Raw genomic sequence first — 16479 nt, 5'->3', positions numbered from 1 at the left:
AGTTGAATATTGCAAAAATCCTCAGTTCAAACGGGTCGAATGAGATAAGTTGGATGGTAGTGTTTCCATTATAATAACCAACGGGTTTCGGATTCAAACCCACGCGGGATATCCCCCAGTGCCTAGGGGGCCTTTGCTACGTCCCACTTAAGGGAAGCCTCTTTCCTTTGAAAGAGCCACTTTGGAGGGGAAGTGCTTCCTCAGAGAGAGAGAGAGAGAGAGAGAGAGAGAGAGAGAGAGAGAGGTTGGATTTATTATGTGGGTCCCACCATAATATTTCTCATAAACATAAACACGTTTGTTTCACCCTTTGTAGGAAAAAAGGCCCTATTTCCTATGAAAGAGAACCTAAGAAAATAATCCTGCTATCTAGATAAGCAGACACCAGTAAAGATTCAAAATTTCAAAGAACAAGCACTTTTAGCAATGTGGTGAATCTTTCCAGGTCTTAGAAACAGAAGAACAAAAAAGAATAATTACATGCAAAAGGATGGTTTAAGAACTCCGAGTCATCCATTCATGAAAACAGAGACAAAACAATTCAAAAGAACTATAATCAATCAAGAGAAACAAATGTCTCGGAGGAGGCAGGAAAAAGCTTGATTTTCTCTTCCTTTTCTCTAAACAAAAAAGCACCACCATCCTTACTTCATCTGTAGGTAGAATTTAAACCTTGCCATGTGAAAAAAAACAGTAGTTTGCGTTTGAATTCATCAGAGTGAACAAAAAGTGAATGGTATATCACGATGTTAATTGTACCTCTTGCAGTGCCAGACTGCCTGTTGAGTTGATGACATAAGGTTATCACTTTACGTTTCACATTTGGTTCAAGCAGATGCTGAGTCTGCTCCAGACGAGGCTGCTCTTTTCTTCGCAAAGTACTCATCAGCTCGAGCCAAGTTCTTTGCAACAGAGGGTTTCACCCACTTTTTCCGTCCAGGCAGTACAGTTAGAGTGCACCCAGAAGTTTCAAGCTTCTCCTTAGCCGATGCCGAGAAGGCACGGGCTTTCACGTGCAGCTTCGCACTCAATTCACCGTCTCCTAAAATCTGTTTATCTGGTTTGAATTAGATTTGGCAGTAAACACTTGCACACACACAACCCATAAAGATCCTGCCTATTACAATTATCTTTACAGGCAAATAACTGTTACCAGAAACAGGATATGCTACATTCACACGGGCAGTTACTTCACATGTCGGGCTACAGAGTTTATTGTAATTTTGCATTACTATTCTGATGCAAGTTGAAATTATTTCGTTTAGAAGTATCAATCATTACATGTTTGTACTTTTAAGGGAATCTTTTACAAACTTCATCCCTTTTATTTTTCCTAGGGGTGGGGGGATGGGTTGCTACGCAGGGAAACTGCATCAACAGAGAGAAACCTGTCACACTGGAGATTCCTACCGAGTTATGCTACTCCTCCGACAGCATAAAACCCCAAGGCCATCCCCCTTTCCCCCAAGGAGACTGCAGCTTTGCATTGAGCAACAGGGATGCCCCCCTCAAGGGTGCAAACTCATCTTTTAAAATTTTGCACATCTAATTACAAATATATTGACGGTATGCATCTACTCCTCAATCTGGGCTTGCCATATTAGAAATTAACACCACTTGACACCCCTACGTGTATTAGTAGTTAATGTATCCTTGAGGTAGATCAAGTTTCCTAGTTGGTGCATGTACTTTGGCTGTGAAGGTGGGAAACGTGGCATATGTAGTAGAACTTGTTAACTTTCATCAATTTATTGGAAAACCATGAAAGATTGTGAATCTGTTCAAACAGACAAAGCCTTTATTCCATAATATCCTGTCCATTAATGAAGGCCCATCGTTTTCAAGAAATAGACACTGAACTATGTCACACAGACACTCCATTTTGCCCTCCGTACCCGTGTCGAAATGTGTGTCCCCATGTTGACACACGTCAACAACACTTGGACAGGCCATTTTACCCTTCGGAGTCCGCACATACAAGTTTGTATTCAATTTATAATTTATAATTATATTTTCAGTTTATAACTTTATATTTTTAGTATAATATAATATATATTTTAGATATAGCATATATATTTAGATTATATTCAGTTTAATTTGTATTTATGTGATATATATATATATATATATATATATATATATATATATATATAGTTGTGTCCCCATACCCACATTTTTTGAAATTGCCATGGCGTACCCGTGTAAAGAAATGGTGGTCTTCAACAAATGCACAAATAACTCACAAACAAGTGTCTATTGGAGACACTACAAGCATGACCCTTGAAAGGGTATAAAAGGAAGAACACTTGAAAAATAAATAATACTTTATTCATGAACAAAATGCTTAAGAAGCATGGATTTTTGAAGATTTTCAAAACATCCTATTCCTTTTACTTCAAGAGATGTGCCATCGGCTGTAAAAACCTTTGACACACTTGAGTTATTTTTAAGACATTCGGATAAACTATTAACATTTAGAGTCATATGAAAAGAAACACCAGAATCTAAAAGCCAAGGAAAGTTACCTGGACCGGAGAAAGATGCAACTGCCGCTCCAGTTGAGGCTTCGGTTGAGGAGGATACCCCTTTGAGAAGAGGTTGAAGGATTTCCATCAGTTGAGCCATAGACACAGGTGCATCTTGATCTTTTGACTCAGATTCAACAGATGCAACTCTTTTTTCTTCTCTTCTTTTTAACTTTGGACATTGAGGCCTATAGTGCCCCGGTTCATGACAATGATGACAAATAACTTTTCTTTTATCAAAGTCGCCGTTTTGCCTTCCAAAATGAGGCGGCTTGTAAGTACGAGTATGATTCCCCGGTCTAGATACAGATGATAAGAAAGTAGACACTCCAGAAGTTGTCAATGTTAAAATGAAAATTGATGATGGAGAACTTCTTGATGATCCTACTCCTTATAGACAGCTTGTTGGAGCTCTTTCTTATCTTTCCATTACTAGGCCAGATATAACTCATGTGGTTCATACAGTCAGTCAGTTTCAGCATGCTCCCACCTCCGTGCACATGGGAGCGATTTTGCGTATTATTAGATACTTAAAATCCTCTCTTTCACGAAGACTCTTCTTGTCTGCTTCATCTTCATTAAATTTAATTGCATATACTGATGTTGACTGGGGAGGTGATCCCAATAATAGACACTCAACTACTGGTTTTTGTGTGTTCTTAGGTGAAACCTTAATTTCGTGGAGGTGCAAGAAGAAGCAGAAAGTCTCTCTTTCCTCCACCGAAGCTGAATACAGAGTCATGGCAACCACCACTATGGAGGTTGTTTGGCTCAGACGATTGCTAGCGGATATGGGAGATAAAGCAACGCAAGCTTCAAAGATGTGCTGTGACAACAAAAGTGCGATCTACATTGCAAGTAACCGGACATTCCATGAGCGCACTAAACACATTGAGATGGACTGTCACTATGTCAGAGAGGAATACTTACAACCCGTACCCGTACCCATGTGACATAGACACTGAAAGACCTTAATTTATATATGTTTTACCCTTGCTTAAAAAAAAACTGATGTTCATTGTTCAGTAGAAGGACAATTTAGAAATTTTACTATAGGCAACTCAGTTTTAAAATACAGTAACCTCAGTCAATAAGACTTACATCCCCATTCGTCTATTTCTTAAAAAAGTTTGGGCCTTAAAATGTTTGCTTTTGAAAGCACAGGTCAGTTTTTGGAATATATGATAAAAGATGAATCCTTATGTCGATACCCACATTTATGATTTATTTTGGGCTCAAAATAATAACACGATAGTAACCACCAAATTATTATTTTTCATAACTGAAACAAGTAGTAACTTTAGGGAGGAAGAACCAACTGCTATGGGGATTTTAAATAAACATATCAACACCTGAATCTTTGACATAAGGATGAACTTTCAACATAGGCTTGCTACAAGCACAAGAAAAGCCAAAACGGCATACCTTTAAAGGAAGTCTCCTTTCCCTACCAGATGGATTTATCAACCCTTTTGCCTTTAAGGTCTCTAGTGATACCTCATCCCCTTCTTTAAATCCTGCAGATTCTATATCTTTCAAGTTCACTGGGACAAACTTAGGAAAGCCTGCATGCATACCTGGAAACCAAAAGATAGGACATGATCCTTAGCACATATAGAAAAGGTGCTGCAAATATCATTATTGAAATGTTTGCGTCAAGGAAAAACTCATGATATTGTGAAAAGAACAAAAACGGTTTGGGAGCATATGAGGAAATTCTCAGAGGATCTAAAACTAAAAAAGAAAGTTAAAACATATCACAAATGAGAAACTTTATATAAAACTTGATACAATATAAAAGACCAATAAATCCACATATAACTGCAAACAGTATGTAAAAAGAATGACATAATTTGAATTTATCATGACATTAGCATAAATTTCTTTTTTTTCAAACTTATCACAATAAAATTTGAACTGTCTCCAATGCTTGTTGCACAGGTTTAAACATTCACTATTATGATACATCCACATGCTCAAGAAAACATATATCATTGTACATGATGCACTAACAGAATAATAATTGAGACTTCACATGAAACATTAATAAATGGAATAATGCTCTAATTTATCATGGAAGACCAGTCACTTTTCCAAACATCTTTGTATATGCAAGAGATCAAAGCACTCACGAAGTGTTGCAGTTTTCAGCTAAAATATCATTAAGTTGAAAGGAATGCACCAAAAGCAGCAGTCAAAATCATGATAAAGGAACAACTCTAATGAAAAATCAATGACAATAAAGTATGAACATCCAAATGACAAGTAACCCTAGTAATCTGTGTGTTTCTCGCTAAATCTTTCAGGTTGGGGCAAAAGTAAACAAGATAACCAAAAAAGAAGTCCTGATAATTTCATAAGATAAGCTATGTTACCAGTTAGATTTGTCAATTATGTTGACAAGCCAAAACATGGCAAAAATTACATCAAACAAAACAGTGCCTAAAATCACATGCCATGATTTCACCGTGCCAGAACCAACATTTCCAAATTTCCAATCACACCAAATATTTTGATAAATTTCTAAGAGGAAAAGGGTCCAATTTAGCAAATTTATCACCTCTATATGAAAATCTTAGTGCCCACTTCGGAAATTATAGGCCTCCATGATTATTCTGGGTAAAAAGACTAAATGCCCAGTTAGAACTATGATATTGGGAGAAACTAGGGAGATATTGGTCTTTCAACCCAAAACTGGTGTCATAACATTACTTCAGTCAATATGTATTCCCTGTATTCCTCTACTATAGTTACTGTAGACACAAACAGTTCAAATGCCAGTATGGAAGAGTGGTTAAACCGTGTCATGAGCATTAGGTAAAATAACTTTGCCTCCCAAAACTGGGGTATTGATATTATTTCAACCAATATATATCCATTCCTATATTCCTCCACTAAAGTTACTGTAAAATATGTAACAGTGGCAAAACTGCATTAGCTTTCAATAAAATAGCTTTACCTGACCTCCAGAAGAACTGCCCAGAAAAAGCAGACTGGTCATAACTAACTAAAGTGTGTGAGAATTAAATTCACATATAGTCTCCACGTGTATTCAGCTTCTACGATGCACACCAGTCTTCCAAATAGGCAGGCAAGGCTACTTCCAAAGAATTATTCTTCTTGAATGCCTAAATCTATTCTTTCATTGTGAAACAACTGATTTCCTTCCACGAACAAATTACACTGGTTTCCATAACCAAGGAAAAGAAGTAAAGAAAGTATTGAGGAAGGTTCATTAAGACATACAACCTAATGATGCATTGGATTATCAATTTATGCAAAGATACTTATGCACTAGTAGAATATACCAATAAACTCAAAACTGATCAAAGAAGAGAATCCAGAGACCATACTGTTGTTAATTGGTAGAGTACAACACAGCGTCATGATCATGATTTATAGAACTCCAACCAACTGCTGGCATTAAAAGCTGGACATAGACAGCTTAACAGAGATAATGGTTATGGAAACATAATTTTGGAAACTAAACCTCAAAATATTTTCTATTGGCATTAAACCAAGAGCTGGGCTACGATCCACACCAGTAACCAGCTAATGTTCCAATAAGGAAAACTTTAGCATGAGGATCCGGTTACAAAGGTGTAAAAGCAAATGATGGTAGCTTTTGTTCAGAGTAAGCTGTCTTTGGACCATCAGTCAAAGCATGAAGCCATAAACAGATATTGAAGAAAGCAGTCACAATCCTAGGGATCTTTTCTCTTCAGGGATCAAACTAGAAGTAGATTCTTGATCCCTTCAATAGGAGGAGAATGGTCAGCAAGTGTTGGGAGATCATGTTACTCCATCATGGTACCTGTTGAATCATCAGCAGTCTGCTAAATGACTTGCATAGAGAAATACTAGGCAGTGATTTCCTCTTCAACTAAAATGATCCGGCTTTTAGATGGACCCATATTAAGCTTCCTCTATTTGTTGAATGTTCTCCCAAACAATATTAAAACATGGTATCAGTGTACATTTAAGGAGAACCAATTAGAACTGGTAAATGGGGATTGAGGGCTCCCACAGGTATCATAGAAGAGTTGTCATGATACTTTGCTTTGAACTGTCTACAGCTCATACAGAAGGCTTAGGGACAAAGTCATCAAGATGCATTTCAACCATACATGTGAAATAAGACAGAAAGCAATTGTAATCCATAATACAAAGCAGAAGCTCAAAGTAAAATAAAGTAGGACGACTGGTTCAGTCAAATGGTTAACGGATAGAGGACATGAGAACAGATAAGTAGGCAGTAAAGTCTTGCATTTCCAGCGTGCAGCACGGTACCCATAATATCAGCTTCTTTTACATGACAGTCAGGTGCTCATAAAATAGATGCAAAAACCAAAGCCGCTCTTGGTCAATCACAATTGATATTAGGATTTAGGATTCAACATTCACTATAAGGGGAGCTGGTAACCAGTCCTTATCAGATTCACAATGTAACCCAACATGCAGAATCACTGATATCAACCTTGTTTCCACAAAGCTGGTGACTACAATCATAATTCAATAACAAGAATTGTTGCTACGGATCATTATAACTCAAAATGAGACATCATGGTTTTCAGAAACCAAATAGGGCCTAAACAACTCATGCTTCATGAGTTGCGATCTAATAATTCTTGATAGTTGGTAACATGGTATCAAGAATTTTAACTGATTAAGCAACAAGGTGGTAACAGCTAAACACGTTTGAACTAAACGCCTGCCATTTCCATGTCCTCCAGCGTCTATTCACTATTCACTAGGATAGCATCCTAACCAGATCATTTTCCCAATTATACACACCGAAAGAGATGGATAGACACTAATTCTAATGCTTTCTTGATGCCATGATCATGAAACTCAATCACTGATTTCCAAGCATGGTAGAATTCAAAAGGGAAGCTAGCAGAAACTGATGAAGAGATGGAAATGGGAATGGAGAGAATCAATACCCCCAGCAATCCCTTGCAGTTTCGGGACTCGTCGGTACAGCGGCATTTGCCCGCCCTCGCCCTCGAAACCGGGCCTAACGCCAGGCCCCGACCGGGATTTCTGGCCCCTCATACCGAACCCACAGCTGTTTCCTTGCCCGGCTGCAATACCTCTCCCTTTCCTCTTCTTCCTCTTCCTGGAACAAGGCTGCGGCCCCAAATTGTTGAGCCTAAACCTACCTATAAACTAAACAACCATCAGAAACAAAAGCATCAAGCCACAACCATCCTCATTTCCAAGAAAACCCCAACAAAATAAACTATGATAGTTTAACCAACAAGCTCAGTAGAGTAAGTCACCGAGAGGAGCACTCATTTCAGAGGCAACGGGAGAAGAAGAGGCTTGGCAGACAACGGAAATGGTAGGTTGGTCCTTGCTTCTTCTCAAAACCAATGTGGGCAACGGTGGAATTGAGCTTCCCTACGATATAGATTCTGTGTTAGAGAGAGAGAGAGAGAGAGAGAGAGAGAGACGAAAGAGGATCAACATTATCACTCATGAAGATCAACAAAATGTTGAACCCATGAACCCAACAAAATAGAAAAAAAAACTAAAATATAGAAAAACAAAAGCAAAAGGAAAAGAAAAAGAAACTACAGTCAGCTAGCAACAAACAACAAAGCCAAGCTCAACCAGGATCCTCTGGATAAGAAGGAACCACCGATGAGTGAACGTTGTTCAGACGGAAGGATAGGTCTCTAAGATGCATACGTAGAATCGCGTATACATCAACCAAGATTTTATAGACAAGATTGTTAAGGATGACCGGAATTTGACGGAAAGTAGCATCATTGCGTGCCATCCAAACAAACCACCAAGTAGTAAGCAACCAAGTCTTCCAGATCAGTCTCCACCGCTTGCAACGTCTAATTTCAATAGGGCCTAGGAGCAGATCAAGCGCAAAAGACTCCTCTTTAACAATTACGTTCGGAGATCTCCACGTGCTATTAAATAGGGCCACGAAGATTGGGCAGGACCAGAATAAATGAAAAGTAGTTTCTTCAGCAGCTTGACACAGCACACACCAACTTGGGAACTGAAAGCCCAACTTCTTTAAATAACTGTGAGTCTGAGCCCTATCATGCAAAATTAACCAAGCCAAGACCTGAGATCTTGGGGTAGGGCCCTTACCCCATAACGCACACTCAGGGAACCAATCTGCCCCTGGGGGAGCAACGATCTATACACTTTATGGGTGTGGAACGCACCATTTGGTGCAATAGCCCAATGCAACCACTGATCATAATTACCTGCATCCCCAATTTGATCTCTGAAGGACGATAAGGCTCTCAGCCACATGCTTCGCAAGTGCGAGATCGCCAGCCCCCGGGTTCCATGACGAAAGTTAGATAAATCAGGAGCACCATATTTAGCATGAAGCAAACGAGCACAAGGAAAACCTGATTGATGGGCCATCCAACATTGCTTGGCCACAAGAGCAATACTCCTCTGTCTTGGAGCAAAAACACCTAAGCCAACCATACGCTTAGGTAACACCAACGTTCGCCAACCAACCAAATGGCGCTTACTCTTAAGCTGACACCCAGACCAAAGAAAATCCGTCATTAAACGACAAATCTGCTTCTCCACGCCCACAGGCATCACGAACATTGACATGAAGAATTCAGGGATAGAAGAAAGAACATGTCTGATTAAAGTCAGACGACCAGCAATGGAGAGATAAGACGCCTGCCACGAAAAAAGCTTGTTTTTCACTTTTTGAATAGTTGGAGCCCAAGCAGCGGAAGAGAGGCGCTTCACTTGTAACGGCAGGCCCAAATACGTCATCGGCAACTCAGAAATTTCACAATTGAAAATTCGTTGACCCGCTGCAAGCATAGGATACTGAACATTGAACATAGTAATAGAGCATTTGCTATCATTTAGGGAAAGCCCAGAAAGAGAAAGAAAGAACTGGAGAATAAGCTTGAATCTAAGCATTTGTTGCACGTTTGCTCGCCCAAAAATAATCATATCATCAGCATAAATAAGAATATGATCCGAAAAATCCGGAAGATCTAGAGGATCTATCAGGCGCTTCTCCGCAGCACACTTGAGCAACACCACGAGACCCTCAGCAACGACATTGAACAACAAAGGCGATAGAGGGCAGCCTTGCCTTAGTCCACGCCCCAATTTGATCTGACCACCTCTAGTGTCGTTAATCTTAATCATGGCCTGAGCATTAGAGACCAATTCCCTCACCCACCCAGAAAAACGACGACCAATGCCAAAATTGGATAACATTTGAAATAAGAAGGGTCAATGCACAGAATCAAAGGCTTTATGAAAATCTAATTTAAGAGAAAAATAGGCCTGACCACTAAGATGTAAGGAGTGAATGACTTCAGAGGCCAAGATGAATGAATGTTGAATCCTCTTATTGTGGATAAAGGCGAACTGAGAGTTCGAAAAAATTTGGTGAGCCACGACCTTCAACCTATTAGCCAACACCTTGGCAATCATCCGATAAAGGGCACTCATAACAGAAATCGGGCGAAACCTAGAGATATCAGTTGCAGCATCATCTTTCGGAATTAAAGAAATAATTGTCAAGTGGGTTTGAATAGGCAATCTGGAGTTGCGATAGAACTCATCAAACATGTTAATAACATCAGGCTTCACACAAGGCCAAAAAATTCTGAAGAAATCCACATGAAACCCATCATAACCTGGAGCTTTCCACCCTGACAAACCTTTGATTGCCCTAAAAATCTCATCTTCAGAGAACTTCATTTGCATAATTCTAGCTTGATCTTGCCGAATCGAACCAACAGAAACATGACCAATGACACCATTCGCAGTAAGTGAAACAGAATATAAATCTTTGAAATACTGAGTGACAGCTGAAATAACGTGCTGATTAAGGAACGAAACATTCCCAATGGTGATTGATGGGATGACATTCCTCCTATGACGATGAGAAGCATATGAGTGAAAAAATTTAGTATTACCGTCTCCGGCCGCAAGCCATTTCACCCTTGCCCGTTGCTTCCATCTAATTTCCTCTTTGACCCTCCAGTTCTTCAAAAGTGTTGATAACTCAATAGATCTGGCCTGCAAACTTTGCAAGTGTGAATCAGATAGAGACTCCGGGGAAGACATAGTTTGATACAATGCTGAAATCTCTTGCTCCCAAGCAGTCATTTGCTGAAATTTAACCACGTCTCGATTATGGAGCCAAGCTTTGATATCCTTAGCGAGACGAGACAGCTTCTCATGACACCGGATAGCTGCCCACTGCTCATTAGAGGGCTTGTTCCAAGAGTCTGAAATAATAGTATGAAAATCTGGCTCCTGGAGCCACCATTGTTCAAACACAAAACTCCTGGCGGAATTAAAACCACCCCCTCAAGTAGTGATTAACTGACTATGGTCCGAGATAGAAGGAGCCAACAAGACACATTTGACATCTGGAATGAGATCCAGCAAATTTGGAGTGACAAAAACCCTGTCAAGAACTCTGCAGCATGGGCGAATTCGCCTATTCGACCAAGAGTAACGCTCCCCACTAAAAGAAATTGGGTAAAGGTGATGCCGATGAACAAAATCTTGAAAACCTCGCATAGATGGATTGGGAAGAACGGGGTTATTAGAATCATGAATAGACAAAAGGCAATTAAAGTCTCCCATAAGAAAATGGTACTCCCCGTTTGAGACGACGATCCTATTTAAGTCGTTCCAGAAAGCAGGCCTCATGACAGCGTGATTAGGGTCATATACAACAGTGACCACAACCTTCCTGCCACTGTCTTGCAAAGTGAAGGCAACAGACAAAGAAAACAGACCCATGTCCAGTTGAGAAATATTTAAAGATTGTTTCCCCAAAATAAGGATACCACCGGCATGGTTGACCGCAGGCTTAAAAAAATAGTCAGCACCCCTCCATATACTAGAGGCAACAGAGCGAGAAACTTCATCCATCTTAGTTTCACAAATAGCAATCAGGTCAGGCTTCTCCTGACTAACCCAATTCGCCAGAAACCTACGCTTAGTGGGGCAATTCAAGCCCCTGATATTCCAGCAAAGAGACTTCATGACACACAATCTGGAAAAATCCGGGGGGGGTGTGACCTCGCTGACCTTCGTGGAGACCTGCCATCGAAAGTCGTAACATTAAGTGAGTTGCTCTTCTTGCTTCTACTACCACTGCTAACTTGCCGGTGCCGAACAACCCCCATACGCTCAGTAGCCCTCGAAGGATCGGGAGAATCACCCCTTAGATCAGAGACAACATCAAGTGAAGGACCTAATGAGCCACCTAGGATAGTAGAGACTACCGAAATGGTAGATACCATATCGACAGTTATATGATGCAGCTGAGATGAGGAGAGAGAGATATCAAGCATCCGGGCTGCCTCTTCAACCTCAACACCCAAGGGCGACAGAGGGGGGGACTGTCGAGGAACAGGTGGAGAGGAAGGGAGAGCCACACTTGGGAGAGCCTCACACCTCCAAGAACTACACACAGAATCAGTGACGGTAGATGCAGTAATAGTGGCCTCAGTAACGACCGGCGATAAAGGAAAAGGAACCGATAGACCAATAATCATGCATCTGTGAGCCTCAGTCGAACGAGCATTAAACGCCATAATGTGAACCACCATATAATCAAAGCGCCTCAATGGAAAAATAATGAAAGACGATGACAAAATTGACCTATTTTCACCTTTAGCATGACTGTCTAACCGAGTTGCCAATCCACCTCGAGAAGGGGCGCTAGTCGTGTAAGGCACAGAGTCACTAACAGATAAACCATGATGGGCATGAGCATGTGGAATAATGATAGACTTATCACCAGTAGGATAATATTCAGAACTAGTTGCGGCAGATATCTTAGGGCTCCCCAGCAGCACGTTCGACGGCCGTTGAAAGCGAGAAGTCGAGCAGACGTGCTAGGTTTGGCAACGAACGTCGAAGATGTAGATGATAAAGCCGGAACCGTATTAGAACAAGATTTCCTGGTAAGCTGCCTTGGCAGAGCATGTGATAACTGGACCGGGACCCAGATAGTCCCAATCTTAATGGCATGAAAAGAAATCTTCGGCTCCTGAAGATCTTCAATCTGCACCCATGGCGAAAAAGAAGTACGTCGCGAAGGTCGCTTAGAACTCTGACAGGCAAAGTGGGTCCCCAACACAGAAGGTTCGTTGAAGTCAAAAGGCTTCCTGGTTGAATGTTGGTGAGGAGCATTTATTCACTTTCGCTTCCAAAGAGGATGACGACGAGCAAGGAAAGATGAACCACACCTATGGCAGTCAAAGCGTTTCTGAAAATTCAAAGACAAACATGATGCGCACCACCAGTCTCCCGGTCTAGCGCGTCGCAATTGAGATCTTGTGCGAAGGGCACAAAAAGAGCGTTGCCATGAAGATTGAACCTACTGCCAACCCCGATCAGCGACCCAATGCGGAAGCTCCCGAAAAAAGAAAGGCGGGTCAAGCAGCGCCATGACAGAACAGGCTTCGAGAGGCTCTCTCCTAACGGCACGGATAAATTTTCTGACGTTCGAGATATGAAGAGAGCCCGCATCCAAGCATGAACCAAGGACATCCGAGAGATTGAAAAATAATTGATGCTTGAGTCTGAAAGACAGGTCAACATCGAAACCCCACCGTCGAAGGGCGAATGCTGCGCCCCAGTCATTAAGAGCATCCTGAATGAAATGGAGGGCCCTCCGATTTGCTCCCAAGGAGAGATCAGAAGCAAGACCCCAAAAAACATGCGGCAAGCGACTCATGAGGAAGAAAGGAGAGAGAGCACCTGGCTGCCGGAGGGACGTTGGACGGTTGCAGAGAGAGAGAGAGAGAGAGAGAGAGATGGGTTTTAATTTCGAGGGAGGAGTGAAGGAAGAGAGTAGAGCCGCCATCTTCTTCTTCTTCTTCGCCTCTCCCAGCTACTAATGGAGAGAGAAGACTGGATAAAGCTCTCACAGGAAGGCGGTTATCTTGCGATGAATATTCGTTGTCGATGGGTCGGTCTGTTGTGTAATAGACCCGATCCGAACTTCAGTTCCCAGACATGGACGTAAAATGTCTAACCCAAATTCCAGTTGGGTTTCAAGTTGGTTCGATATATTTTCAGGACCATGTGATTTTTATCTACCTTTTTCTTGATTTGAATCAATTTTTGCCGGAAGCTCTTCTCCTTGAGATCGGTGGGTGTCACCCTTTTTCCTTAACTCGTTCCATAAAAGAGCTACAATAAGCCCATTCAACAAGTAGTCATCAAGTGTTCCTAAGATGGAAGAAGAAAGGCTAACAGTAACAATATTTGATCTGACCAAATCTACTACAAGTCCAACAAATGTAGTTGGGTAGTTATCATCCTTCTTACCCTTAACCAAGAAGAAGAGGAGTTGATGTGGGCTTTAACTCCCTTCATCCATGTAGTTACCGAATGTGCACATAATCTCACTTGATGTGGAGTTGGCAACTTAAGAGTGAGTGTGAACCCAACAAAACAGCTTGCATTACAAAAAGAAGAAGAAAAAAGAACTAGATGATCATTATGAATTAAGAAAAATAAACAGATGGCTCCATAACAATGATGCTAGAAAAAATGCTTCTTCAAACAATTTGACTAAGAAAATTTATCATTTTCATAGAAATCAACGATGTATCAACTAATCAAACAAAAAAAAAACATTGAAACATAAACACCATGCAAAATCATCCAATAAAAATGACAAAAAGAAACATAAACATAAATGGGAATGACCCACAACCCTAAAATCAATCCTCACCCAATAAACTAAACAAAAACTAGTACCATAAAACCATCCCCAAACAGCAAATGCACCTCAACAAACACAGATTAAACTCCAATCGGTGACCCAAGACCCAAGATAATTACCTCAAGTAACCCACAGAAATCATCAGAACACAAAATCATTGACGATTCTCCAAAAAACCACAAAATGCAACCCCAAAACTCTAAAAAAAGATATACTAGGTGCATTGCCTAAAGCCAAGAAAATTGAAGATAATAATTGCAAGAAAAAAATCCAAAAAAAAGAGATGAGAAGAATAAAAAGGCGAATATACCTCACAGGACCCAGAAACCCTAGAGTGAGAGTTGCATGCGAGAGAGGGAACAAATCCCTCCTGACATTAATGGGGGGGTGCGCGCACACGAGAGAGATAGAGATAGAGAGTTCCATATGAGAAAGGGACCCAAAAAGTGCCTCATCTTGCAGGGTCCGTACAATTTATTCATTTATCTTAAACATTCAAAATGTTAACGGAGTCCGCCAAGTTTTGCCATGTTTTTCTAATGATCATTGCCTGAAACCAAGGAAATTGTCACATGTAGCACTCATCAGGAACAGTAACCAACGGTCACGATGCTCGGATGAGTTTTAAACTCATTTTAGAAATAACTGATTTCGGGATCAAGAGTTAAGCGGACATCCTGCCCTTAAGGGTGGACCACTAGCCCATTGAAGCCGAGCTGGGTAAAAAAAAAAAGTTTGCACATTATTTTAACTGACAGAAAACAATATAAGGCCATGGTCAACGTGTCAAGGTTTGATTTGTAAGGTATGTTTGATTACCGAGGATCTAAGATTTGAGGATCTCTAGATTGATACCCCCAAAATCGAACTTGAAATCTGTCAGGTTGGTCTAAAATGACGATCTTAAAACCTTAGTTTTGTTTGCAAGGAGGTTGGATCAAAGCCTAACCCCCTTTGATTGGTTGATCCACGAAACCCCAGTTCTCAAAGATCAGAGGTAATCAAACGCACCTGTAAATGAATGAGACATCCAAACAATAACGATGGGTGACCAGTGTGCAGGGTTGTACCTGTGTTTTATGGGGCCTGAGGCAGAGGGAAAAATTGGGCCCCCTATTAATAGTAGGAGTTTCGGGGCAGGACCTCAAAATTTTGCGCCTCGAAATTTTTTGAGCTCCCTATTAATAGTAAGAGTTTCAGAGCAGCGCCTCCAATTTTTTGAGGCCCTTATTGAAAATGGAATCCCTATTAAAAATAGGCCCCTAAATTTTTTTTGTGCCCAGGGGCCCTGAGGCTCAAGTCTCATTGGCCTCTTGACAGGTCCGGCTCTGCCAGTGTGGGTGTGATTCCCACCACTTGCAGGCTCTGTTTGGGAGCCTATAGTCAGAGGAGTTGAGATGTAACCGGAGACATGACACTGAATATCGGTAATTGGCTGATGTTTGGGAGGAGTTAGAGGGAGGTGAGGTTTTTAGGTGAGAACTAGCTGACTCAACTCCTTCAAAATATCCATTTGAATTTCTCTTAAAAAGAGGAGGTATTTACAACTCTTTGAGTCACAAGGATTCTGATTGTTTCCTAAATTTCCAATGGTTCAAAAATTTTACCCCATTCACCTCAGTAAATCCTATATTCACTTATTTTACCTTAGTAAACAATAGAATTTTGCCTCAATAAATTCTATATTTTTATGTTATATATATATATATATATATATACACACACATTATAGAAATAATTACCTCAAGTAACCCACATAAATCATGCGAACAGAAAATCCTTGCGGATCCCCCCAAAAAACACAAAATGCAACATCAAAACTCAAAAAAATATACTAGGTGCATTGCCCAAAACTAAGAAAATTGAAAATAATTACAGAAAAAAAATCAGAAAAAGAGACAGAAGAATAAGAAGAATATATCCCACAGAACCCAAAAACCAGAGAGAGAGAGAGAGAGTTGCATACAAGAGAGGGAACAGATTCCTCCTAACATTAATGGGGGGTGTGCGCAAGAGAGAGAGAGAGAGACCCCAAAAGATATTATTATTTTTAAACATTTAAAACGTTAAAGGCATCCACCAAGTTTTGCCATGTTTTTCCAATGACCGTTGCCTAAAACCAAGAAAAAGGTAAAAAAAAAAAAAATGTGAAACACGTAGCACTTAGAAATAACCTGATCTGATTTCAGGATCAAGAGTTAAGCAGACAGCCCACCTCCTTTAAGGGAGGACCAC

At 40.5% G+C, this 16479-nt stretch overlaps 1 protein-coding gene across 1 annotated transcript; it reads right to left on the bottom strand.

Moving 5' to 3' along the window:
* Window positions 1-547: 547 nt before the first annotated feature.
* LOC149841393 (large ribosomal subunit protein uL15c-like) lies at window positions 548-11806 on the bottom strand. The gene is made up of 7 exons (XM_090005254.1): window positions 11604-11806; window positions 11155-11520; window positions 7808-7887; window positions 7469-7687; window positions 3951-4102; window positions 760-1049; window positions 548-672 (listed from the first exon to the last, which is right to left on the bottom strand). Exons 1-6 carry the CDS (start codon window positions 11804-11806, stop codon window positions 828-830), a joined length of 1242 nt encoding a protein of 413 aa, XP_089861380.1. The 3' UTR covers window positions 548-672; window positions 760-827.
* Window positions 11807-16479: the final 4673 nt, after the last annotated feature.

The sequence above is a fragment of the Nuphar pumila genome, chromosome 4, assembly GCF_984573655.1.
Source record: "Nuphar pumila chromosome 4, dmNupPumi1.hap1.1, whole genome shotgun sequence".
In the NCBI taxonomy this organism is placed as follows: domain Eukaryota; kingdom Viridiplantae; phylum Streptophyta; class Magnoliopsida; order Nymphaeales; family Nymphaeaceae; genus Nuphar; species Nuphar pumila.
Note: the sequence above shows the minus strand (reverse complement) of the source record. Positions and strands in the feature narration are given on the sequence as shown.